Genomic DNA, 26,703 nt, shown 5'->3' with positions numbered 1-26,703 from the left:
AAAGTAGTTATTATTTTTTCATCAAACAGAGTCAAACACCTCTCTACGAAAATGTGCCACCTATACTCATATATCTACTTATACAGGGTTATCCTTTTATCCTACATTACAAACTTTTCAACTTCTAATATATAGGTAGAGCTTTAAAATTTGGTTTACAATTCAAAACGACTTTTCTGAGTTCAACTAATTTTTTTAGAATGCCTGAACTTTCAGAATTACGAGAAATTGGCACCAACTTTGAAATATAATTTTTTTGCATTTTTGGATTCGCTGGAGTAAAAATGTATGTAAATTTTGTGTTTAAATTCTTATTTGCAGGTGTTCATTTAAAATATCACAGCTTTTAAACTCTTTAAAATAAGTGAATTATTCTTTATGTATTTGTCTTCTGAAATTTTTTTGATTGTCAACTGTTAAATTACAAGATTTAAAACGAAAATGATTGTCTACACCACTATTATAGTTTTTTTCTGCGTTTTTTAATACAATGGCGAGGATAATAAAGAGTTTTTGATTTTTAATATTTACTTTTCCCTGGAAGTTCCTTTCTTCAGAACTTTCTCTAAACAAGACAGGAATAGTAGCGGGAATTAATATTTAATACTGTTTTGGTCTTATTTTTACTGAAATGTGTACATTTTAGGTCTAAACTGAAAATAAGTGCTGCTGAAAGGTCGCTCGAGTGTCAAGTTTGCTCGAAAGTCTTTCCAACTTATAGAAAGCTAACTGTTCATAGAGTAATTCATCGAGAGAGAAAACACAAGTGTCCTTTGTGCGATCTAAGGTTTATTCTCGAATGTCATTTAAAAAAACACATATCGAATGTTCATAAGAGGGAGACTAAGTTTTTTTGCAATTCATGTGATTATCACTCATCCTATAAGGGCAATCTCCAGACTCACATAATCACCGTACATACGAAAGATTATCAATTTAAATGTGAAGAGTGTGGTAAGGGTTTTGTGAATAAAAAATACTTAGCCACCCATCAAATATTGCTCATGAAGGAGTGAGATTTGTTTGCGAGTTCTGTCCAAAAGTTTTTTTGGTATATAAAAACCTACAAACTCATCTAGAATGTCATGACCCTAAACGCGTTGAGCCGAAACTACGCTGTCCAAGCTGCCCGAAATTTTTTACTAGAGAGACAGGTTTAAGGAGACACGTGAAGTTCATGCACAGTGGTGAAGGAAAATTTATTTGTGATATTTGTGGAAGAAGAATGAAAACTCCCAACAGCTTGGCCAGCCATAAGAAAACACATTCTGGTCGAAAGGACCATGTGTGTGAAATATGTGGCAAAGTCTATGCTACAAGTTTATCTCTTAAATATCATGTTAGACTGCACACTGGGGAAAAACCATTCAAGTGCACCGAGTGCGACAAGGTGTTTGCTCGTCAAGATTGTTTAATAGGTCACAAAAAATTCCATTCTGGTGAGAAGAAATTTGTTTGTGTTGAGTGCGGCAAAGCGTTTGCTACGAGGTCGGTACTTACAAGTCATTTACGAGTGCACACAAAGGAAAAACCCTACAAGTGTGTTCGGTGCAACAAGGAGTTTGCACAGAAAAGTACTTTGGCCACTCATATGAGGGTTCATACGGGCGGGAAACGCTACAAATGTGAATTGTGTAACAAGCAGTATAGTAAAAAATCTTTTTTTAAGGCTCACAAGTGTAAAGCTGGGCTGCGGCAAGCTTCAGAACAACAAGATGTTTAAGTGATTTTTTTTTCGAATAAATATACTTTTTGTAATGAATTATAGGACTTTATGTTTGTATTTTTTTGTTTTTTTTTTGGAAAATAAACTTTTTAAACTCTATTGACTTGATTGATTTCCTAGAACTTTTAAGTTACAGATTTTACGTTATAACGTACGATTTTTTCCAGTAAAGTTGGCGTCAAAAATTACTTTTGTGAACCCTACTGACTGCACCAATTAAAGTTTATAAAAAACACTTTTTGAGTAGTTACTACATTTTTTTTTGGAAAAGATGACGTCAAAAAATCCTTTTACGAACCCTACTGACTGAGCCAATTAAAGTTTACAAAAAACAATTTTTGAGTAGTTACTTATGATAACTGTATGGGCCTAGTACTTTTCAGCTGACTCGTTTACAGAAAATACATAAAATAGACTTTAATGTTCACAATTGTAAAGCTCGGGTGCGGCAAGCTTCAGAACAACAAAATGTTTTAAGTGATTTTTTTTCTCGGATAACTAACTTTTTGTAGTGAATCATAGGTTTTTATATTTGTATTTTTGTATTTTTTTCTAGAAAATAAACTTTTTAAACTCTATTATTGACTTGATTGATTTCTTAGAATTTTTAATTTACAGAATTTACGTTAAAACGTGCGATTTTTTTCAGTAAAGATGGCGTCAAAAATTACTTTTGTGAATTCTACTGATTGCACCAATTAAAGTTTAGAGAAATTAAAGTTTTTAAAAATCAATTTTTGAGTAGTTACTTCTTTTTTTGAAAAAAATGGCGTCAAAAATACTTCTACAAACTCTACTGACTGCGCCATTTAAAGTTTATAAAAAACAATTTTTGAGTCAACAATGTGGATATGTGGACCTAGTAATTTTCAGCTGACTGGTATACAGAAAATACATAAAAAAAGGCTTCTTAATGCTCACAAGTGTTAAGTTCAGGTGCGGCAAGCTTCAGAACAACAAAATGTTTAAGTGATTTTCTTTTTCGGATAAATATACTTTTCGCAATAAATTGGTATTTAATTAAGCTGGGGTTTATAATTGTATTATTGCTAAATTTGTGTTCTATTTTCCATATAGTATTTGTATTTTTTGTATTAGTATTTTTTTCTGGAAAATTAAACTTTTTTACTATTGGTTTTATTGTTTTTTTTGTTTTTTTAAGGTACAGATGTTATGTTTAGAACGTTCGATTTTTTCAGGAAAGATGGCGTCAAAAAATACTTCTACGAACCCTACTGACTGAGCCAATTAAAGTTTATTAAAACAATTTTTGAGTAGTTTCTATGTTTTTTTTTTTAGAAAAGATGGCGTCAAGAAATACTTTTGCGAACCCTACTGACTGCACCATTTCAAATTTAAAATAAATAATGCTTGAGTAGTTGCTACGTTTTTTTCAGAAAAAATGGCGTCAAAAATACTTCTACGAATTCTACTGACTGCTCCAATTAAACCCATAACTTTAAAAAAATTAAAGTTTGTAAAAACTGAGTGGATTTGTATAATACTGCTACGTGTAACAAGGCTTTTCAAATAAAAAATATTCCGAAAAGATGTGTCAATGTTTTCGCTTTAGAATCGTTTAGTTTAGTTTAACTTGATTTAAAACGTGATTTTTGCTGACACTTGTGTTTTAGGTACGTTCTGACAAGCTTTGAGCATGATCCCAAAACAAGACAACGTGAGAAAACCCACCAGTGTCTTTCATGTGATAAACAGTTTTGCCTCGCCTCTGCATTAAAGAGACACATGTCGATACACCACTTGCAAGTGAAGCAGTTTTCTTGCGACTCTTGTGCCTACTCAACATACAAAAAAGAGGTCCTTCGGGAGCACAAAATCAGAAAGCACACTTTTGATTTCCCCTTAAAGTGCGACGTCTGCAACAAGGGTTTTTGCAGACGAAAAGAATTGATCCGACACAAACAAGTCGAACACGAAGGGTTCCGATTCGTTTGTCAGTTCTGTTCAAAAGCATTCAAGACCAGTATCCAGATGAAAGTTCATGAAAAACAGCATGATTCCAACTATGTCGGAATTAAATTTCCGTGTCCTGAGTGTTCGAAGATTTTGTGCGATAAAAACAGTTTGGCCAAACATATTAAAACGATCCATAGGGGAGAGAAGGGAAATTATGTTTGTGATATTTGCGGGAAGAGAGTAGCCAGTAGTACCAGTTTAAGGGATCATAGGAAAATTCACACTGGGGAGAAGAATTTTGTGTGCCAGGAGTGTGGCAAAGCGTTTGTTAAACGGGAGTTGCTTGTAACTCATATTAGAGTGCATACTGGCGAAAAACCATACCAGTGTACCATATGCCATAAGGCGTTTTCCCAGTGTGGTACCTTACAAATTCACATGAGGTACCATACTGGGGAAAGACCTTTCACATGCGATTTGTGTAACAGGGGATTTGTTACTAAATCGTACCTTAAAGACCACAAATGTAAAGCTTTAGCAGTGTAAGTTTCCGAAGGAAAAAAGAAAAATAAACGTTTTTTGTAGCAAATGGTGTTTTAAGTTTTATTTTTCAGCCTTAGGTACTTTTGTACTTTTGTACCTAAACATTTTTACTTCTACCCTGCATTTCTCCTAAAACCAATAGGATTATTGTTTATTGCCTCATTATTTTATGTCAGTGCAACTGGATACAACATTTTTTAGATTAAATACATTTTGTAGTACCTTCACGCATTGTTCCATTAGCTGACACCAGTCTATTTTAGGTGCGAGTTAACAAACACGAGTGTTGGAAGTGTAAAGCACGAGTGTCAGGTGTGTCACAAAGTATTTGCGTCTTCTAGTTATCTTCGTGGACACAAAAAAATACATCAGGAGAGAAGACACAAGTGTCTTTCATGCGACCAAAGGTTTCTTTTCCCACACGAACTGAAGGTACACGTTCTTAAACGCCATTTGCAAGAAACGAAGTTTTCTTGTGAACTTTGTGATTACGTGTCGAAGGACAAGAGTGTGCTTCAAATTCACATTGTTAAAAACCACATTCATGACTCTCAAGAAGTTGAGCACAAAGAAGAGAATTATGCGTGTAAGCGTTGCTCGAAAAAATTTATAAGTTACGATCAGTTGACGCTACATACAAAGGAACACGAATCTGGTTTTGTTCGACTTAAGTTTGTGTGTCCCGAGTGTTCAGGGATATTTTCTAGTAAACTGTGCTTGAAGACGCATATTAAGCGGATCCACAGTGGTGGTAAAAAGCGATATGCTTGTGATGTTTGTGGCGAATTTTTGAGGTGTACTAGTACTCTAAAAAGTCACATGAAAATTCACACTGGTCGGAATTTTGAGTGCAACGTGTGTGGAAAAGTGTTTTTGACAAGACAGGCACGTAACGTCCATAACAGAGTGCACACTGGGGAAAAACCCTTTGAGTGTTCCGAATGCGACAAAGCGTTCTCTCAGAAGGCGAGTCTTCAACGGCACATGAGGCGACATACTGGCGAAAGACCTTACAAGTGTGAAGTGTGTCTTAAAAGTTTTACGCATAAATCTGTTTTTAAGTTCCACAAATGTATACGGGTTTAGTGTAAGAGTTATTTTGCTGCTGGATATTTTTTTGATTTCTGGTTTTTGAATAAACTTTTTGTAACGAATGGACGTTTGATTAATAACTTTATTTTGTTTCTTTTCTGGTATTTAGAAAATTAAATAAAATGCGTTAAAAGAAAAGCATAAGAAATACAAGATGTAAGTACTACGCTACAAAAATAATTGTAATATCATTGTTTTTCAAAAATATAAATCTTATTATCTTGGTTATCTAGTTTTAAAAAAAAAAAATTTATTGAAAAATAAAATGATTTTGTCTTCGGAATTGTTTCCCGGAGTACGTTCGTAATTTGTTTATTTTTTTCAAAGGGCGATTACGGCGAAACCCTTAGGTTCAAACGCCGATTACGACGAAACTAGAAGAGCTGAAAGAAAAACTTCTCTTCTATTTATTTTTGACTACATCTATGTAAAATGATCCAGGAAGTTGTTTGAAGCCGAGAAAACATTACAAATGTCACTGGTTTTTAAGCTATTATGTTATCAACATATTTTGTTTTAACCTTTTATTGTTTATGCTGGAATTGTTCTCGCTTACTACAATTTAAAGATCTCTTTATGAATAAGAACTTGCAAATGCAATCAAAACAAAATGAACTGGATAATAAAGTTTAGCAATTTGTTTTTATTTTACGTGGTTTTTATTCAAGGAGTTACAGAACATTTGTTTTAGGGAATAAGTTTCTTCAACTTTTATCATTTTTGTGTATCATTTTATATGTAATAAATGAGCGATTTTTTTTAATCAAAATTTTTTAAATTTAAAAATACAGGTATTAATACTCGGAGTTGAAAGTCTTTGTCATTATTTTCAAAGGCCGATTACGGCGAATTTCGAAGAGCTAGGACAAAAAATCTGATACAAAAGTTTCCAACTTTCTTCAACTTTTATCATTTTTGTGTATTGTGTAATTTATATGTAATAAATGAGCGATTTTTTATTGAATCAAAATGTTTAAAATTTAAAAATACAGGTATTAATACTCGGAGTTGAAACCCAGGAAGATTTCGTGTCTTGGCCGATTACGGCGAAACTCTTTGTCATTATTGTCAAAGGCCGATTACGGCGAATTTCGAAGAGCTAGGACAAAAAATCTGATACAAAATTTTCCAACTTTTATCATTTTTGTGTATCATTTTATATGTAATAAATGAGCGATTTTTTTTAATCAAAATTTTTTAAATTTAAAAATACAGGTATTAATACTCGGAGTTGAAAGTCTTTGTCATTATTTTCAAAGGCCGATTACAGCGAATTTCGAAGAGCTAGGACAAAAAATCTGATACAAAAGTTTCCAACTTTCTTCAACTTTTATCATTTTTGTGTATTGTGTAATTTATATGTAATAAATGAGCGATTTTTTTTTAATCAAAATTTTTTAAATTTAAAAATACAGGTATTAATACTCGGAGTTGAAAGTCTTTGTCTTTATTTTCAAAGGCCGATTACGGCGAATTTCGAAGAGCTAGGACAAAAAATCTGATCTGACAAGATTTTCCAACTTTCTTCAACTTTTATCATTTTTGTGTATTGTGTAATTTATATGTAATAAATGAGCGATTTTTCTTTGAATCAAAATTTTTAAAATTTAAAAATACAGGTATTAATACTCGGAGTTGAAACCCGGGAAGATTTCGTGTTTTGGCCGATTACGGCGAAACTCTGTGTCATTATTTTCAAAGGCCGATTACGGCGAATTTCGAAGAGCTAGGACAAAAAATCTGATACAAAATTTTCCAACTTTCTTCATCTTTTATCATTTTTGTGTATTGTGTAATTTATATGTGATAAATGAGCGATTTTTTTTTATTCAAAATTTTTAAAATTTAAAAGTACAGGTATTAATATTCGGAGTTGAAGCCCGGGAAGGTTTTGTGTTTTGGTCGATTACGGCGAATCTTGAAGAGCAAGGACAAAAAATCTGATACAAAATTTTCCAACTTTATTATCTTTGTTTTTGACGATTGTATTAGTGTTTTTTATCGTTTTAATGTCAAAGTCAAAGGTTGAAACAATATGAGGAGGATAATAAAAGTTCTATGGAATGAATTATTTTAGTGTCATCTCATTTTGTTACAACAAGTTACAAAAATTTGTTTTAAGAAATATTTATGTTTGATATATTTTTTTGTAGTTAGAGTAGTTTTCACCTATCTTTTTTTTATTTCTTTACTAACATCTGTACATTTTAGATGTGAATTAACAAGCACAAGTGTTGAAAAGAGGTTTTACTGTGCCACTTGCGATTTCCAATCACGCACCAAGAATGAGCTTCAGTGTCACATAATTAGAAAGCACACTCGAGAATATCCGTTTAAGTGCGATGTTTGCTGCAAAGGTTTTGTCCAGAGATGCGATGTAACTCGTCATAAACAAATTGAGCACGAAGGGATGCGATTTGTTTGTCGGTTCTGCTCCAAAGGTTTCAAGACGAACAGGCAGTTGAAGCAGCATCAAGGACAACATGAATCCAGTTTTGTCGGATTTAAATTTGTGTGTCCCGAGTGTTCAGGGATCTTTTCTAGGAAGTACTGTTTAGACAAGCATATTCAGAGGATCCACAGTGGTGGTAAAAAACGGGTTGCTTGTGATATTTGTGGGAAATTCTTGAGGTGTAATAGTTCTTTGGAAACTCACATGAAAACTCATACTGGTGAGAATTTTGTATGTGATGTGTGCAACAAGGTGCTTTCTGGGCAAGCAGCACTCAAAGTTCATAAACGAGTACACACGGGGGAGAAACCATTCAAATGTGGTGAATGTGACAAGGCGTTTTCACAGAAGGTCGGCCTTCAACTTCACATGAAGCATCATACTCGTGAAACACTTTGCAAATGTAATGAATGTCATCAGTTTTTTAAAACCAAAAGTGATCTTGATTCTCACAAGTGTACGTGTCTACAGTAAGATTTGTTTGTGCATTAATTTTTTAATTTCTGATTCTTGAAACAATAAACATTTTATAACGACTTGGTGTTTCAATAATACTTCTCAGGTAGGTGGAAACGTTCCAAGATAAAACAAAATTAATTTCAATTTTTTTTGATAATCGGATTATTTGTCTGTACTTGTGAGAAATAATAATGATTCTTCCTCTGAGTGGATACTCGGGAAGATTGCGTATTCTGGTCGTGTTTTTTAAAGGCCGATTACGGCGGAATTCTACTATTGTATTTACATGTCGATTACGGAGAAACTCGAAGAGTCAGGAGAAAATCTTCCGATTGTTTTTCTAGATGTTTGAGGAACATACAAACTTGGTTAAAGTATTGCTAAAATGCCAAAAATGATTTTTGCAAAAATTTTTGCGTATGCATATGACAAAAGAGCAGACCAATTTGCCAAAAAACAATTTTTAATAATTACAAAAATACATATACGTTAAAAGTATAGGAAATTTAAAAGAACGTGACGTAGGTAAGACTACGCGATAAAAACAATAAGTAAATTGTAATAAATATGTAATAGAAAAAGGTAAGTGCTATCAATTTTTGTGTAAACTGTTTTAACTTAGAATTTTTAGGTTTTGATGTTTGTTTTAGTGAAAAATAAAAATAGTTTTGTGTTTGGAGTCATTTCCCGAAGCGGTTACCTGTTTTTTTGTTTGTTTCAAAGGCCGATTACGGCGAGATTTTTAAATCATTATTTGCAAAAGCCGATTACGCCGAAACTAGGAAAGAGCAATTATTTATTACAAAATCAAAAGGATCAAAGATGTGTTAAAACAATAAAGATTTTATAGAATGAGTTTCTTTAGTATTTGTGTCACTATTTCATGTCAAAGGCCGATTACGGCGAAACTCTGATCATTGCCAAATTCCGATTACGGTGGAACTAGAGAAACTAGGACAAAAACATTTTAAGGCCGATTACAGTAAACCTGTGTCATTATTTTCAACTGCTCATTACGAGGAAAGTAGGAGAGCTAGAAGAAAACCATTCGTATGTTTTGGTTCTTTAGAAAGTTATGCCTCAAGTTTATGCTTTGTACTTGATGCGAAATATTCCATTTCCAATAAAATGAAATACACAGCACTTTAGTCTATTATTTTTTCCCTATACGAACGCATTTTTGAGACTAAAATTTCAATTAATTTTAGATTGACAACCTTGGAGGGGTCTTACGAGTGCCAAGTCTGCCACAAAGTCTTTCTTAACGCTCGTAACCTCCGCAGACATTCAATACGACACGGAGAGAAAAAACAGAGGTGTTCCATCTGCGACAAAACGTTTTTTCTGGCAAGTGAAGTCAGGAAACACATTTCTTTGCGCCACTTCCGAGAGACAAAATTTTCTTGCGACTCTTGCAACTACAAAACAACCACAAGCGCTGTACTTCGCATGCACATAATCAGAATGCACACCAGAGACTTCCAGCTAAGATGCGACGTTTGCAACAAGGGTTTCTTCTCGAAGAAACTGTTAAAAATCCACAAGGAAGTCGATCACGAAAACAAGAGATTTATTTGCCACTTTTGTTCCAAAGTATTCAAGGATCATATCTCGTGGAACTCACATGTAAAAGCACACGATCCTAATAACGTCAAACCGAGATATCCTTGTTCCGAGTGTTTGAAAGTTTTCGGCGATAAATTCGGTTTGAAAAAACATATTGCAATGCAACATCGTGGCGAAGGCGCAAAATACGAATACATTTGTGATGTTTGTGGCCAAAAGTTGACCTCTAGTGGGAATCGGAGCCGGCATATGAAAATACACATCGGTGAGAAAAATCACGTGTGTGAAGAGTGCGGAAAGGCTTTTTTGACCAAAGTGGCGCTTAAAGCCCACAGTCGGGTGCATACTAAGCCGTTTAAGTGCACAGAGTGTGACAAGGCGTTTTCTCAGAAGGATAGTCTTAACGTTCATTTGAAAAACCACGGCCGAAAGACCTTAAGTGTAAAAATGAGTATTACTTAAACTTTTCCGCTGGTCACAAACGTAAATGTTTTAAGCCATACCATAGGTATTTTAATAAACGTTTATGGCTATGATTGTCGTAATTTATTTATTTTTTGTGTTATTGTTACTTATTGTCTGTCTACTTTGTATTTTGCGAGTCTGTCCGTATCACCTGAAATCTTGCACGCTTACGTAACTTCTGTGACATTACAAGAATATCTAGTTTAATTAATTATTTATTAACAGTTAAGCAAGTGTTTGTTAGAAATAAATATCTTTTGTTAATTTGTGCGTTTTAGATCGTGGTTTTTTTGGTTAAACTGTTAAACTTCTTAAAACTTTTAAATATTTTGTTGTATGTATGTATTTGTTGTCTGTCTACTTCGAATTTTGCGAGTCGGTCCGAATGACATGAAATCTTGCACACATACGTAACTTCTGTGACATTAGAGTGATATCAACCTGAATTATTTTTTTATAAACAGTTAGACAAGTGTTTGATCGTTAGAAACAAAATCTTTTACTAATTTGTGCGCTTTAGATCGTGGAACAAGTCTGCTGGATTATTCTACCAAATTTCTTGCGACTATTGTGATTACAAGACTGAGAATAGCCTCGCTCTTTGAAGTCACTTGATAAAAAGATTTCAAATTCATGTACGATCTGTGCAGCAAACGAATGCTATTTGACCCTCCACAAAGTAAAGACGCATGAAGGCTTCTAATTTTGTCCCAAAAAGTTTAAACATTACACCGGTTTTAAAAAACATGAAAACCAACACGATCCTAATTATAGTGAGACAAAACTTTCATGTCCGTTATGTTTGAAACAAAAATTGTCGCATGAGAAAAATCGTCACAGTTTGAAATGCAGTTAATTACAGAGAATTTTGTTGATGAAAGTTTATTATCTACTAATATTTATGTCGTGAAATAAACATTTTACTTTTTTTGGTGTTTTATTAAAACTTTTACAATTTTTCTTACATGTATTTTTTTAGATCTGATTCGACGACTCTTAAAGGAGTTCATAACCAGAACTCTACTTGATACTCACAAGTCTAAAGGTTCTTTGTTAACGCAATAAACTGTTTGCACTTAATTCGTGTTTTATTGAGTAATTAGCTGATCTTGCAAACATTACCGGGGGTTTTACGCTCAAATAAATATTTTTTCGTCCTTTATTTCTATTTTCTACTTTTAAAAGTAATACACATGGGTGTATCTAAATGTTTTGTTGAAATACTTCGTTCCATAAACTGTTTGTAGTGATTTGGGGTTTAAATAAATCATTGCCAAATACTTTTCCAGCGTTCGCTGACATGGTGTGCTTCTTTCAGGACTTACTACATCTACAAGACAATTGGAGGACCACACGAGTGCGAAATTTGTCACAAAGTGTATTCCTCTTCTGGTTCCCTTGCAAGCCACAAATCACGCCACCAAGCGAGAAAACACAAGTGTCTGTTTTGCGACAAGCTGTTTAAAAAACCTTATGAAGTTAGAAGGCACATAGCATCGATGCACATGATTGAAAAAAACAAGGCTTGTCAATTTTGTGATTACAAGGCAGCGACTAGCAGTGCACTTCGGATACACGTAATGAGCAAACATGCGATAAATGTTAGATTCAAGTGTCGCAAGTGTGGCCAAGGTTACAGAAAATCAGACGCTTTGGCCCGTCACCAAGAAAAGGCACATGGAGGTGTGAAGTTCGTTTGTACGTTTTGTTCCAAAGAGTACAAACGTGAGTGTTTTTTCAAATATCATCTAAAGAAACACACTCCCAAAAAGAACCAGAATAAAATTGCGTGTCCACTGTGTTCGAAACCATTGAAGAGAAGGTCTTTGCCGGAACACATGAAGCGAAAACACGGCGGTGTTCAAGAGAAATATGCTTGTGATGTCTGTGGGAAATCAGTGACGACCAAGCTTAATTTAAAGAACCATATGAAATTACATACGGTTGAGAAAAAAATTTGAGTGTGAGGAGTGCGGCAGACGAGACAGAAACTTAAAACTCATATTAAAGTGCATTCCAAAACACTTATGAAGTGTTCCTAATCCTGTATGAATTTATTTTTGGTACAATAAACTTTTTGTAGTAACTTGGTGTTTCACTAAAGCCAAAACTCGTACTTTCCATGCATTTTTCTTTGACTGACCTCTCCTTGTTGTAGGTCTGAATGGATGAGCAAGTCTTTTGGAGGATCGTACGAGTGCCAAGTTTGTCACAAAGTGTTTTCCTCTTCTGGTTACCTGTCCAAACACAAATCAAGACACGAAGAGAAAAAGCACAAGTGTTTGTTTTGCGATAAGCTGTTTATAACATCTTACGAAGTTAGACGGCACGTAGCCTTGAAGCACATGGTGGAAAAAACCTTTTCTTGTCATTCTTGTAATTATAAGGCTAAGACTAGCAGTGCGCTTGCGCTTCATGTACTTAGAACCCATACGAAAAATTTTAAATTTAGGTGTGATACTTGTGGCAACGGCTATAGCGATTTGTACAACTTGACTCGTCACAAGGAGAGTGCACATGACGGTGTCAGGTTTGTTTGCCAGATCTGTTTTAAAGACTACAAGTATAAAAATGATTTTAAATGCCATCTGAGGCGACATGATCCTGGCTATGTCGAGACCAAAATTCGGTGTCCGCACTGTTCGAAATTATTGAGCAAAATCTCGTTAAACAATCACTTGAAAAGACTACACACTGAGGAGTGTTTATAATGCGATAACGAATCGATAAATGTAGTTTTGGTTTGTGTAAAAGTTCGACAAGACACTAAATTTTATTAATTTATTTGTTGTTAAGTTTGAGACAATAAATGTTTTTAAGTAAATTGTTGTTTTAATTTTTTTTGTTTTTTTTTTTTGGTTTTTCACACTTGTGCTTGTTTCAGGTTCGGGTGGAGGAACACTGAAGCAACTTGCCAGGTGTGCCACAAAGTGTTTTCCTCTCGTTTAAAATTAACTAAACATAAACAAACACATAGAGAGAAAACACACAAGTGTCCCGAGTGCGATAAAATGTTTGTTATGCCTTGTAGCCTTCGAACCCATGTAGCTTTGCAACACGCGACCGAAAAACACTTGTCTTGTCATTCTTGTAGTTACAAGACAACGAGTATCACCTCTCTTCGGGTTCATATAACCAGGAGACATACAAAGACTTTAAATATAAGTGAGATAAGTGCGACAAAGGCTTTATTGATCCAGGTTGTTTGACTCATCACCAAAAAGTTGTTCATCAAGGTTTGAAGTTTGTTTGCGAAATTTGTTCCAAACAGTACCGTAATGCAAAAAATTTAAAAAGTCACGTAAAACGACACGACCCTAACTATGTTGAGCCGAAATTCCCGTGTCCACATTGTTCGAAAGTGTTCAGTAAATACAATTTGACTAAACACTTGAGGATTCATAATAGTGAAAGGGCCAAATTTATTTGCGATATTTGTGGAAAAGTAGTTGTGTCTGTTACGAGTTTAAACGATCATAAGAAAATTCATACAGGGGAGAAGGATTTTGTGTGTGAAGTGTGCGGCAAGGGTTTAACAAAAGGGAGTTGCTTAAAACTCATCTTAGAGTGCACACTAAGGAAAAACCTTTCAAGTGTATTGAATGCGACAAGGGTTTTTCCCAGAGGAGTAGTGTTAACTGTTCTTAGTGCTCACAAGTGTAAAAGTGTAAATTGATATGAGACAATAAACTTTTTGCATTAAATTAGTGTTTTAATCAATTGAAGTAGATATTATGTAGTTTTGCACTTCGACCTCCAATTTCTAACTTTATTAACTAACTTCATATTTTAGATCTAACTCTGACGGAGGTTGTTACGAGTGTCAAGTTTGTTACAAACAGTTTCCATCGTCTTTTAAGCTCAATAAACACAAAATACGACATCGAGAGAAAAAACACAAGTGTATTGAGTGTGATAAGATGTTTGTTGCACTCTCCGAGCTGAGTTTCCACATAAGGATTCGTCATCTGGGAGAAAAAAGATTTTCTTGCGACTTTTGTGATTTTAAGACAATTGCCAATAACATACTTCAGAGACACATCGTCAGTAAGCACACTCGAGTTTTTCAATTTAAGTGCGATCAGTGCAACAAAGGATTTTTGAATGCAAAGGCTTTGACTGTGCACAAAGAAATTGCTCATGAAGGTTTGAGGTTCGCCTGCGAGTTCTGTTCTAAAGCGTTCACAGCTAAAGGCAATTTGCGAGCTCATATGAAACAACATGATCCCAATTACATTGAGACCAAAATCCCGTGTCCACACTGTTCGAAAGTGGTTAAGAAATACGATTTCAGCAAACATATGAGGAGACACAATGATGAAGGGGGGACATATGTTTGCGATGTTTGTGGAAAAAGAGTGACGTCTATTGGTAGTTTAAACAATCATAAAAGAATTCATTCTGGTGAGAAGAATTTTGTGTGTGAAGAGTGCGGAAAAGGATTTACTACGAAACCGTCACTTAAAATTCATCTTAGAGTGCACACTAAAGAAAAACCTTTCAAGTGTATCGAGTGCGACAAGGGTTTTTCTCAGAAGAGTAGTCTTAATGTTCATATGAGGTATCACACTGGCGAAAGACCTTACAAATGCGATTTGTGCAAAAAGGGGTTTGTTACCAAAACTGTTCTTAGTGCCCACAAGTGTAAAGGCTTTGTCTAAGTATTGTACAATACTTATAACAATAAACTTTTTATAGCTACTGGAGGTTTTAATATTTTTTTTTACTTTGATTGATGTGTAGTTTTAACTACAACTTCTAATTTCTTATCTTATTGACTAATTAAATATTTCAGATCTGAAAATACACCCAGCACTGAGGAAAATTCTTACGAGTGCCAAGTGTGTTACAAACAGTTCTCCTCCCCTCTCCAGCTCTCCAGACATAAATTGCGACATCGGGAGAAAAAACACAAGTGTCCAAATTGCGATAAAACGTTTGTTGAACAATGGGAACTTAATTCCCACGTAAGGGTCGGTCATCTGGGAAAAAAGCGATTTTTTTGCGACTTGTGTGATTACAAGACAATTGCCAACAACAAGCTTCAGGAACACATAGTTAGAAAACACACCAGAGACTTTAAATTTAAGTGCGATGATTGCAACAAAGGATTTTTGAATGCAAGGGCTTTAACTTCGCACAAAGAAGTTGCACATGAAGGCTTGAGATTCGCTTGCGAGTTTTGTTCCAAATCGTTCGCAAGCAAGGACACTTGCAGAATTCATATGCAACAACATGATCCTAACCACGTTGAAGCCAAACTGCCGTGTCCACATTGCCCGAAAGCGTTTTTTAGAAAACAAGCGCTTGTACATCATATTAGGGTTCACACTAAAGAAAAGCCTTTCAAGTGTAGCGAATGCAGTAAGGGATTTACCCAGAAAGGTACTCTTAACGTTCATATAAGGTACCACACGGGCGAAAGACCCTTCAAATGCGATTTGTGTCAAAAGGGTTATGTTACTAAAACTGATCTTAGGGCTCACAAGTGTAAAGGTGTTGTATAAGTACTGTATTTTTATATTTGAAACAATAAACTTTTGTACTGTATTGAGAACTTCTTTATCTTGGTACTTATTATGTAGTTTGTTCTTTTTTCTTTAACTTGTTATTGTCTAATCGTTTTTTAGGACTAAATTGCCACACCACGAGTGCCCAGTTTGTTACAAACAGTTTTCTTCTTCCCTCCAACTCTACAGACACAAGTCGAGACATCGAGAAAAAAAAATACAAGTGTCCAGAGTGCGCGAAAGTATTTCTTGCCCCATGTGAGTTAAAACCTCACATGAGCGCGTGCCATTTGGGAGAAAAAAAATTCCCTTGCAATTTTTGTGATTTCAAGACAAGTAGCAACCGCTCACTTCAGTCACACATAATGATTAAGCACACGAGACATTTCAAATTTACCTGCGAAGTGTGCAATAAAGGATATCCCACTTCATGGGAGTTGAATCGTCACAAAGAAGTTGATCATGAAGGGTTGAGGTTCAGTTGCGATATTTGTTCTAAGGAATTTAAAAATAAGGCACACTTTAAAAAACATCTAAAGCAGCATGAGCCTGATTTTAAAAACCATGCAAAGGAGCAAGAGGTTGTCGCAAAGACAGTTTCTTGCCCACATTGTTCAAAACTGTTGAAGAAAGCTTCCCTAAGAAGTCACATGGAAGCCCAGCACGAGAAAATTTGTGTGCGATTTTTGTGGAAAAAGGTTCAAGAGTCGGTGCAGTTTGTCAAATCATAAGAAAATTCATTCGGGTGAGAAAAAATTTGCGTGTGAAGAGTGTGGCAAAGCGTTTATTTGGAAAAGTTCACTTGGTATACATATGAGAGTGCACTCTAAGGAAAAACCTTTCAAGTGTAACGTTTGTGAGAAGGAATTTTCTCAGGCTGCTAACTTGACTATTCATTTGAGGTACCACACTGGAGAAAGACCTTACAAATGTGAGTTGTGTCAAAAGGGATTTGTTAATCACACTTTTCTAAGAGATCACAAATGTAAAGGTTCTTCAGAATAATTACTTGATTCATAATAAATAAGTAAATTATCAATGATTTTCTTGTTTTTTTTTTAACCACGTTACTTATTTTTTAAGCAGATTATTTCTTTCAGTTCGACAAGCATCTGATTAAATATTTCAATCTACAAATATACATCTTATCATTTGCACCTAATAGTTTTTATTAAAACTTTACATACTATTCCCCTGACACTTTCAAGTAGACAGGGTGTTTCCGAATGTAGCTACAACACAAACTTATGTTTTATTTAAGGAAAAACCAATATTTTTTTTACAATTTTGGATGAAGCTTTTAGCACTGTTTTTGTTAAGTTATTAGATTTTGCTTTGTTTTTGAAATAATTTGATTTTTAGATTAAAATCATCAGTATTAAAAACTACGTCCAAAAATACAAAAAAATTAGGGTGTTTCCTTTGAAAAAACATATCTTTAGAGTTTTTTTTATTGGGACACTGCAATATTTTAGAAACATGCAGCGGAAACGCAGCTATCATCTACAGAAAAGAAAAAGTGTATCTTTAATTCTAAACAAGTTATGGAGCTTTTTCGCTTCATTGGGACATCCTGTAAGTGTAAAAAACTGACTCTTTACAAAAATGTTCGTGAAGGTGAATTGTGTTTCAAAAAAAGTTGCTACGGTTATGAGACACATGCAGAAAGTTCCTAAGCACTTACAAATTGTGGTGGGTTTTTGAATTTCTTTCTTTTTGGTTTTATTTTCAAACGAATAAATTTATTTGAGCGTAGCCTTCTTGCCCAAAGTTACGTTTGGACAACACTAAGTTAATAACCGAAAAAAAATCCGAGACGTTTTATTTTTATTTTACTAAAGTCTGTATGTTTTAGATCTCACCAATCAACCAGCAAAGCTGGGCACTTGTGCCAAGTTTGCCGCAAAGTGTTTTCTTCCTCGGCTCAGCTTTCTCGACATAAAGTCAGACATCGGGACCAAAAATGCAAGTGCCCTTTGTGCCCTAAAATGTTCATTTTGCCTTGGGAGTTAAAAGTTCACATTTCTTCGCAACATGTGGAAGAAAAGATCTTGTCTTGCAACTTGTGCAACTACAAGACAAGAAATAGCACAAAATTCAAGCATCATACAATAATACGGCACACCAGAGTTTCCAATTTCCACTGTGATAAGTGCAGTAAAAGTTATCGCGATAAACGTGACTTGAACAAACATCTAAAACGACACGACCCTAATTACATTTTTACGAAATTTCCGTGTCCAATGTGTCCACATATGTTTACTAAAAAATACGACTTGAAGAGACACGTGGAGGATATACACAGTGGTGGAGAGGGAACTCATGTTTGCGATATTTGTGGGAGAAAAAAGAAGTCTGCTAATGCTTTGCAGAAACATAAGATAATACACAACGAGAAAAATTTTGTGTGTCAGGTGTGCTATAAAGCGTTTCAGAGGGAATCCACTCTCATAACCCACCTTAGGGTACACACTGGAGAAAAACCGTTCAAATGCAGCGACTGCGACAGGGCTTTTTCTCAAAAGGGGAGTCTGAACGTTCATAAGAGGTGTCATACTGGAGAAAGGCCGCACAAATGCGAGGTGTGCCTTAAAAAGTTTTACACTAAAGCAGCTCTGAACCGCCACAAGTGCAAAGGTGTGGTGCTATAGTTATTTACAACATGCTTTCTTTTAATAAATACATAAGTAAAATCCCATCGTTTTTTTTATTTTTTTATCCTTTTATTCGTGTTTTTAGCAATTTTTTTAGTATTAAAAGTATGTTTTGTTTTAGTACTCAATCAACGAGCAAAGGTGGTGGCAGCGAAGTTCTTCCCTCTCGTGTCAAACTTTGGAAAAATCTCTTATCTGATAAAATGTGTATGCACGATATGGCTCAGAATGTTGAAAAACATACGATTTGTCCTCAGTTTGAGTGCTTTGACTGCAATAGTACCTACACAAGTGAAGAGGAATTAGCTCTTCACAAAAAAATTGCTCATGAGATATTAACTTCTTACAAAAAAGTTGCTCATAAAACTAAAACGTTTACGTGCGAGTTTTGCTCCAAACACTACAGGAATTACAAAGGTTTTAGAAAACATGTAAAACAGCACGATCCCAATCACATTGAAGTAAAATTTCCTTGTCCGTTCTGTTCAAGAGTCTTTCCCAAACGTGCTTTAAAGTACCACATTGAGGACATACATAGCGAAAGAGGTGGAAGATATGTTTGTGATGTTTGTGGTAAAAAAATGATGACTTATAGTACGTTGTGGCATCATAAGAAACGTCTTCATTAAGTAAACTTTAACCTCATAATTGTAATGCGTTTGCCAGAGTTAAGGATTGGAAAAAAGGAACAGCGTCTTCAATCGAAACGACGTTTTATTTTTTATTTTTATATGAATGTTTTTTCTTTGTTTTTAAAGGTAACATTTGAATATTTGTTGACAAGTTTCTATTTCTGGTTAATGCTAAAAAGTTAGTACACTTATTTTTAGGGGTAATGTAATATCTTCGGTTTAAATTAAAAATAAATTTTGCGTTCCGTTCTGCACCATTACCCTGTACTTATCCTGGCTTTTGTTTAACTCTATGTTTTTTTCAAGGAATTGTGTTCATCATTAATTTATATAGCGGAGTGATAGTTTATCTCAGATTATCTGAAAAACAACTTGTGTCGACGTTCTGTTCTTTTGTCTTTGTTATTTTTTGTTATTATACTTTACTTTCTTCTTACAAACAAGTTTTTTTTCTCACTTCTGGCTAAGAAGTACACATCATTATATCATTTGCTATTTGTTCACATTCTTATGTGATATGATGTTGAAATTAATAAAAATACTTGACATTAATTTTTTTATTTTATTATTAGTTTTTTATCGGGTTGTATATTCATTTGCTGTCTAATATAGTAAAACCTCTCAACAACGGACACCGATGGGGAATCAGGCACTTCTGTATTATCAATAGTTTTTTATTTAATTAATTTTTTTTTACTTAATTTTTATTTTCAGTATTTTTTGTATAGTTCGCCACTAACTAATTTTTCTACAATTTTTAGTGTTGTTATTTACTAAAATTTATGAGTGAGAAAAAGTCATTTTTCAAAGTGGCTTGACTAAAATAATGCTTTAAAAACTAAATATTTGTTTAGTTTTTTCAATGTTATGTTTTAGATCTAAACCAAGAGGCAACGCTGAAGACCACAAAATTTTTGTGTTTCTTTTGTCTGAAGTTGCTTTCTGGCAAATGGGGTTTTATTTGTTCTATCACATGAAATTTCATTCTGGTTAGAAAAAAATTAAGTTTAAGTTAATATGGCACACTTATGTGCCATCTGAGAGCGCACACTATGGAAAAACGTTTCAAGTGTAGCGTGGCTTTAAGGCTTTTTTAAAAAAATGCTGATTGTAAAAAGGAATTTGTTACCAAAACTATTCGTAAATTGCACATATGTTTAATTTTTACTAATAAATTGTCAAAAACCTATCTTTTTTTTGGAGGGGTAAATCCTGTGGACATTAGTGAAACTACAAGCATGAGGAAAACATAGTTCTTGCTAACATAAAGCAACTATTCGTTTTATTCTTCACTGTTACCATATTGTCATGTTTTAGATCTGAGGACTTCAAACTTTGGAATAACGTTTTATGCGACAAACTGTCTTACCCTTCAAACGAACACAGCCACACACCTTCTGATTATTTGTACGAAAACAAATTGGTCCCCAAATCTAAGAACTGGAGTAATTCTGAGTTCAAGTGCAACTTGTGCGATAGCACCTACACCAATGTAGAGGCCTTGACTCTTCACAAAAAAATTGCACACGAAATATTGACTTTTTACAAAGAAATTGCAAACAAAACTGAGACGTTCACTTGCGAATTTTGCTCCAAACACTACCGGAATTACAGAGGTTTTAAGAATCATGTAAAACAACACGATCCCAATCACATCGAAATCAAATTTCCTTGCCCCCACTGTTTAAAATTGTACAACAAACAAGCGTTAAAATACCACATTGAAGACAAGCACAGTGTAGAAGAGAGCGGCAAATACGTTTGCCATATGTGTGGTAAAAAAATGAAGACTTATGGCGGCTTTAGGCAGCACAAGAAAATCCATACTGGTGAGAGGAACTTCGCTTGTTGTGAATGCAACAAAGCATTTCCTACGAAAACAGGACTTGACAACCACATGATATCGCACACGAAGGAAAAACGCTTCAGGTGCCTAGAATGCAACAAATTGTTTGCCCGCAGGTCTGCCCTCAGGGTTCATGCGCAACAACATGCTGCTGAAAGAGACGAAGCATTTGCTCGTGAAAGGCCTTTCGTGTGCCAGGAGTGCGCAAAAGCGTTTCCTTCAAGGTCGTCGCTTGAAACCCATCTTAGGGTGCACACGAAGGAGAAACCCTTTGAGTGTACGGAGTGCGAGAAGGCTTTTAGTCAGAAGAATAGTCTTAACATTCACATGCGGACGCATACGGGCGAAAGACCGTTCGGGTGCGAATTGTGCAACAAGAAATTTGTTTCCAGAACGGCTCTCAATAACCACAAATGCCGGGTTTTGTAAATTTTTGCCAAAATTTTTTGTATTTGGAGTAATAAACTTTAAAATTGAATATGTTTTTCTTTTTTGTTTTAATATGTTTTTGTTTTATTAGTGGTTATATATTTTTTTTCTGTGATGTTATACCTTATAGCAGTTGAACACTCTATTTTTTGATGGGTGTATAAATTTTTAGTTTTTAAAATGAAAATTGTAGCGAATAGTGAACATGTTTTAAATGTAGATGTAAAATTATTTTGTATATGTAATTGAAACAATAAAATTTTTCTATTGAAGGCTGTTGTTTTGGTGTCTAGTGTGTTACAATTGTTTCCTGAGTTTTTTAAGTTCAGGAACACAATTCTGTGACTTCGAGGAAAATTGAGTCCACTAAAATGTTTAAGCTTATAATCCCGGATTTATTATACCGTGCGTTTTTCTAAAATTTTGATCTATCCATGAGTTATCCATGACAGTTACTGCTAAAATGTTTTTTACAAGTACAAAGTTAGAGCTTATAATCCTGGGTTTATTCTACCGTGCGAGTTTCTGAAGTTATGATCTAGTTATCCATGACAATTACGTTAACTTGATGTCCATTACGGAAATAAGATTCTAACATATTTTTTTTACGTTCTCCGGTGATCATTTTGGACATATTAACAAATAAAGCGATGCTGAAGTTATTTACGCATTACATTTCACTGCTGAGGTGACTGTCATGAATAACTAGATCAAAATTTTTAAAAATCGCATGGTTGTCTTATTCTTATGTTTTGAATTTTTCCTTCACTATTGCATCTTTATAAAAACAGTTGTTGAGGGAGAAAATTTATTGAAACAATCTATTTTTTTAATGAATTGAAGTTTTGGTCGTTATTTTTTTAATTATTATTATTATTATTATTATTATTATTATTATTATTATTATTATTATTATTATTATTTATTTTGTTTCTGATGTTTTTCATGTTTGCTGCGTGATTACTGTTTTAATGTCTGAAAAAATTGTCATTATACATTCTGTTCCGTCTAAATCCCACATTAGAACTACTGAAAGTTCTTATAAAAATATTTACCTGAAAGTTGGTACTCAACCATCTGTTGAGTTCTGCTCAATGAAAACTATTTTAAGATGGCGGCACTTCCGATTATACCGGAAGTCGCTATTAAGGCATTTTTTTGGAAGAGTGGCCTTAAGGTTTATGGGAAAAAATGCTAATTGTAAAAAGGAATTTGTTATTGGAACTATTCGTTAATTGCACAAATGTTTAATTTTTACCAATAAATTGTCAAAAACCTGACTGTTTTTTTTGGAGGAGTAAACCACAACCATAATCATGAGGAAATCAAAGTAAGAAAGTTTACTGCGCGTTTTTTTCTCACTTCTAAGATAATGCAAATATTTGTTTTGTTCTTCACAATTATAATATTGTTATGTTTTAGATCTAAACCTAATGAGGGCTACAAAGTGCTTTCCTCGCGTCTCAAACTTTGGAAAAACCTTTTATGCGACAAACTCTTCCAACCTTCACACAAACACAGCCACACACCTTCTGATCATTTGCACGAAACTAAATTGGTCCCAAAATCTGAGGACATGAGTCACTCTGAGTTCAAGTGCAACTTGTGCGACAGCACCTACACCAATATAGAGGACCTGACCCTTCACAAAAAAATTGCACACGAGATATTGACTTTTTACAAAGAAATTGCCGACGAAATTGAGACGTTCACTTGCGAATTTTGCTCCAAAAACTACAGAAACTACAAATGTTTTAAAAAACATGTAAAACAACACGACCCTAATCACATCGAAATCAAATTTCCTTGCCCTCACTGTTTAAAAGTATACAATAAGCAAGCGTTAAAGTACCACATTGAGGACAAGCACAGCGAAGAGGGCGGTAAATACGTTTGCGATATGTGTGGTAAGAAAATGATGACTTACAGTGGCTTATGGCAGCATCAGAAAAGCCATGCTGGTGAGAGAAATTACGTGTGTCTTGAATGTAACAAAGCTTTTCCTACGAAAAATGGGCTTGAGAGCCACATGATAGTGCATACGAGGGAAAAACGCTTCCGGTGTCTAGAATGCAACAAATTGTTTGCCCGCAAGTCTGCCCTCAGGGTTCATGTGCAACAACACGCTGCGAAAAGAGACGAAGCATTTGCTCGTCAAAGGCCTTTCGTGTGTCAAGAGTGCGCAAAAGCGTTTCCTTCAAGGTCGTCGCTTGAAACACACATTAGGGTGCACACGCAGGAGAAACCCTTTGAGTGCACGCAGTGTGAGAAGGCTTTCAGTCAGAAGAAAGCTCTTGTCTATCACATGAAATGCCACAATGTAGCAATAGAGTCCAGTTGAACAATATTTTTTTGATGACGGGTGTATAAATTTTATTAGTTTTTAAAATGAATGTTGTAATGAATCCTGAACATGTAAAATTATTTTGTGTATTTAATTGAAACAATAAAATTTTTCTATTGAAGGCGGTTGTTACTTTTTATGGGCTACAATTTGGAATCAGTTTGTTATTTGTTAACAAAATACAAATTTTGCTATTCTGTGGAAGAGTTTTGTGTCTAGTGTGTTACAACTTGTTTCCTACTTTTTTTTTAAGTTCCGAAAACACAATCTGTGACATCGAGGAAAAGTGAGTGTCTTGTTTTTTCACAATCACAGTGTATTATCTTTCCGATCTTCCCCTTTTAAGTCAGAAGATGTACATAAACTGCACCCGTTGAGGCAAATTATAATGGCTCCTGGCGATCTGTTTACATTTACATTGTAAAGGTACCCTTATCTACATGGTTCTTACTTTTGTATTGGTTTTATTATTAATATATTCATTTTCAGGTCTAAATCAGCTAAGTCGGTTCCCAGTTGTTTTGTAGTTGTCTTCAGGAAATAAAGGTTTTGCAGAATTTATGTATTATTTTAATAAATAAATGGCCAAAATCACACCGGTATTGTTTTTTTTTGTTTATCATCTTTTTATTGTTTTTTTACTTTTGTCTACAACCGTAAGTTAGCATTTTTTTTCTTCATTATTGTTCTCACTATTTCAATGTTGTGGTTTAAGATCTAAACCGTGCAACCTTGAGGACTACAAAGCACTTTCTTCTCGTTCCAAACTTTGGAAAAATCTTTTATGTCACAAAATGTTTCATTTTCAAAACAAACTCAGCGCTAGTTCAACGAATTATTTGCAAGAATACAAACTTTCTATCCACTTTTGGTTTCTAAAACCCAGAAAAAGAGTTATTTCCAGTCCAAGAGCAAAAAAGATGAATCCTTGAAGATCATTCAAGTGCACACAATGGCGAAAAGCCTTACAAGTGCGATTTGTGCACCAAGAAGTTTAGTTCCAAGGCTGCTCTCAAAATCCACAAGTGCAAAAAATTGCTTCAATAAAACTTTGATTAAGTTAGTTATTAAATATCCCTTTCCATTCCTTGTGAATTTGTGTCTTGGTATTTGTTGCAAGCTTCTAACGAGGTACGTTTTAGATCACCAAGGACTGAAACCTTCTACGTGTGTCAACTCTGTTTCAAACAGTTCCCCACTCTTCTCAAACTCCAGAAGCACAAATCGCGCCATCGCGAGCGCAAGCGCAAGTGTCCTTTATGTGAAAAAATGTTTATTCTTCAGAGCGAAGTGAAAGCTCATATTTCCTTGCAACACATCCAAGAGAAGATTTTTTCTTGCGATTCTTGCAATTATAGAACACACACTAGTACCTTACTTCACGCCCACATAACTAGAATGCACACCAAGGACTTCCAGTTCAAGTGCGACACTTGTAATAAAGGTTTTTTCTATCGTAAAACTTTAAACACCCACATTGAGTTCTACCATAAGGGAATGCGACTCGTGTGCGAGTTTTGCACTAGAGAGTTTAAGAATAACAAGCAGTTGAACATCCATGTGAGAAAGCACCATGATCCCGATCATGTCGTAACTAAGTTTCCCTGTCCGGAGTGTTCGAAAGTTTTGAGTGATAAATACAGTTTGAAGAAACACGTGGAAATGATACATCGGGGTGAAGGAGGGCAATATGTGTGTGATATTTGCGGAAAAAGATTAATGACTAATAGTAGTTGGAACAATCATAAGAGGATACATGCTGGGGAGAAGAATTTTGTGTGTACAGAGTGTGGTAAAGCTTTTACCACTGGACAGGCGTTCAAGGTACATATTAGGGTGCATACGAAGGAAAAACCGTACCAGTGTACGGAATGTGATAAGGCGTTTTCACAGAAGGGTAGTTTAACCCTTCATTTGCGGTACCATACCGGTGAAAGACCGTACAAGTGTAATGTGTGCAAGAAACAATTTATTACCAATACTATTCTGAAAGACCACAAATGCAAAGGTATTAATAATACGAGTGCGAAAACACAAGCTTGAAGTTCGAGGGCTGTCGTTTTGCGACTAGCGTATGCGAGAACATTATGCTTTATTCAAATTTTTTTATTGAAACATTTTAATTTATAACACGTTGCAGTGAGAAGCGCATCCTAAAATAGTGAAAACATTAATTTAAAACACGTTGCTACGGGAAGCGTGTTTTAAAGTAGTGTTTATAATCTGAGGTTTATACAATAGAAAGAAAAAATGTTACCAACAAAAAAAACAATTTTGATACCAAATGCATCTTTTAAGGTTTTTGTTTTTTTTGTAGCATGTTGTAGCATGTTATCTTTTCTTGATAAGATGGTTACGCTTGATTGGAATTGTTAGTAAAAAGTCGTTAGATTGCTACAATGTGTTCACAAATGATTGTTCATCACGTCACCTATGAAATTTGAACGTAATGTATCGCTTAATTTAAATTGTGAATTTCGTCAAAGTGACAAATCCGCCAAAATAATGCAAAAAAGGCTTCAAATCTAAAAGTGAAAAAGAATACAATAACAAAAATCACGGGAACATAAGACACAAATAAAGACAAACTCTACACTTTGCCGAAAAATGCAAGAAAGTGAGTGAAAAGCTAATTCAAAAATTTGTCAAAGATGACAGTACTCAAACTACAATAGTCAGTTAAAGGAATTTGAATTCCATAGTCGACTTGATGAACAACCATTTTTGAACACATTGTATAATAGATGATTTATTTATTTTGGAAATATGATCAAATTTTGGCTGATAAAAGTTTAAATTTATTGGTGTTTTTATATTTATACTGTGTTTGATACAAATAAAAACATTCAAAAACTAAAATTACGTTGTATTTTTTTCTTATTTGCTTACTTTTTAATTTCAGGAACTTTTTAGTAAGTACGTGCAGGTCAGGTCAGGTCAGGTCAGATGCAGGTACTGCTTCTAACAATTAGCTTTTTTACTTATATTGTTTCATTTTAGATTAAAAGTAACAAGTGTTAACTATTGAAAGGTCTTACGAATGCAAAAGACGAATGCAGATCAGGGCA

The 26,703-nt window shown here is 34.5% G+C and overlaps 1 protein-coding gene across 28 annotated transcripts in view; it reads left to right on the top strand.

Moving 5' to 3' along the window:
• The window catches only part of LOC656007 (zinc finger protein OZF), a 129,583-nt gene that overhangs the window by 52,032 nt on the left and 50,848 nt on the right, over window positions 1–26,703 (top strand). Inside the window, exons 4-5 of one of the 28 annotated variants that reach the window (XM_015978640.2) lie at window positions 17,586–18,367; window positions 18,506–18,708. The exons of 17 other annotated variants lie outside the window; for them this stretch is intronic. In XM_015978640.2, the coding sequence (XP_015834126.2) occupies window positions 17,586–18,367; window positions 18,506–18,690 (967 nt within the window). In that variant the 3' untranslated portion in view covers window positions 18,691–18,708. Of the gene's footprint in view, window positions 1–3,360; window positions 4,205–4,449; window positions 5,341–7,489; window positions 8,267–9,397; window positions 10,485–14,013; window positions 14,922–15,015; window positions 15,743–17,585; window positions 18,429–18,505; window positions 18,709–20,333; window positions 21,564–22,713; window positions 23,757–24,777; window positions 26,495–26,703 lie in introns of those variants that run through there. 10 more of the 28 variants (XM_015978651.2, XM_015978645.2, XM_015978643.2 and 7 more) reach the window with 10 other exon arrangements.

Source organism: Tribolium castaneum, chromosome 1, assembly GCF_031307605.1.
Source record: "Tribolium castaneum strain GA2 chromosome 1, icTriCast1.1, whole genome shotgun sequence".
NCBI classification, from domain to species: domain Eukaryota; kingdom Metazoa; phylum Arthropoda; class Insecta; order Coleoptera; family Tenebrionidae; genus Tribolium; species Tribolium castaneum.
The sequence above is the reverse complement of the archived record's forward strand: the minus strand, read 5'-3'. Positions and strand labels throughout refer to the sequence as shown.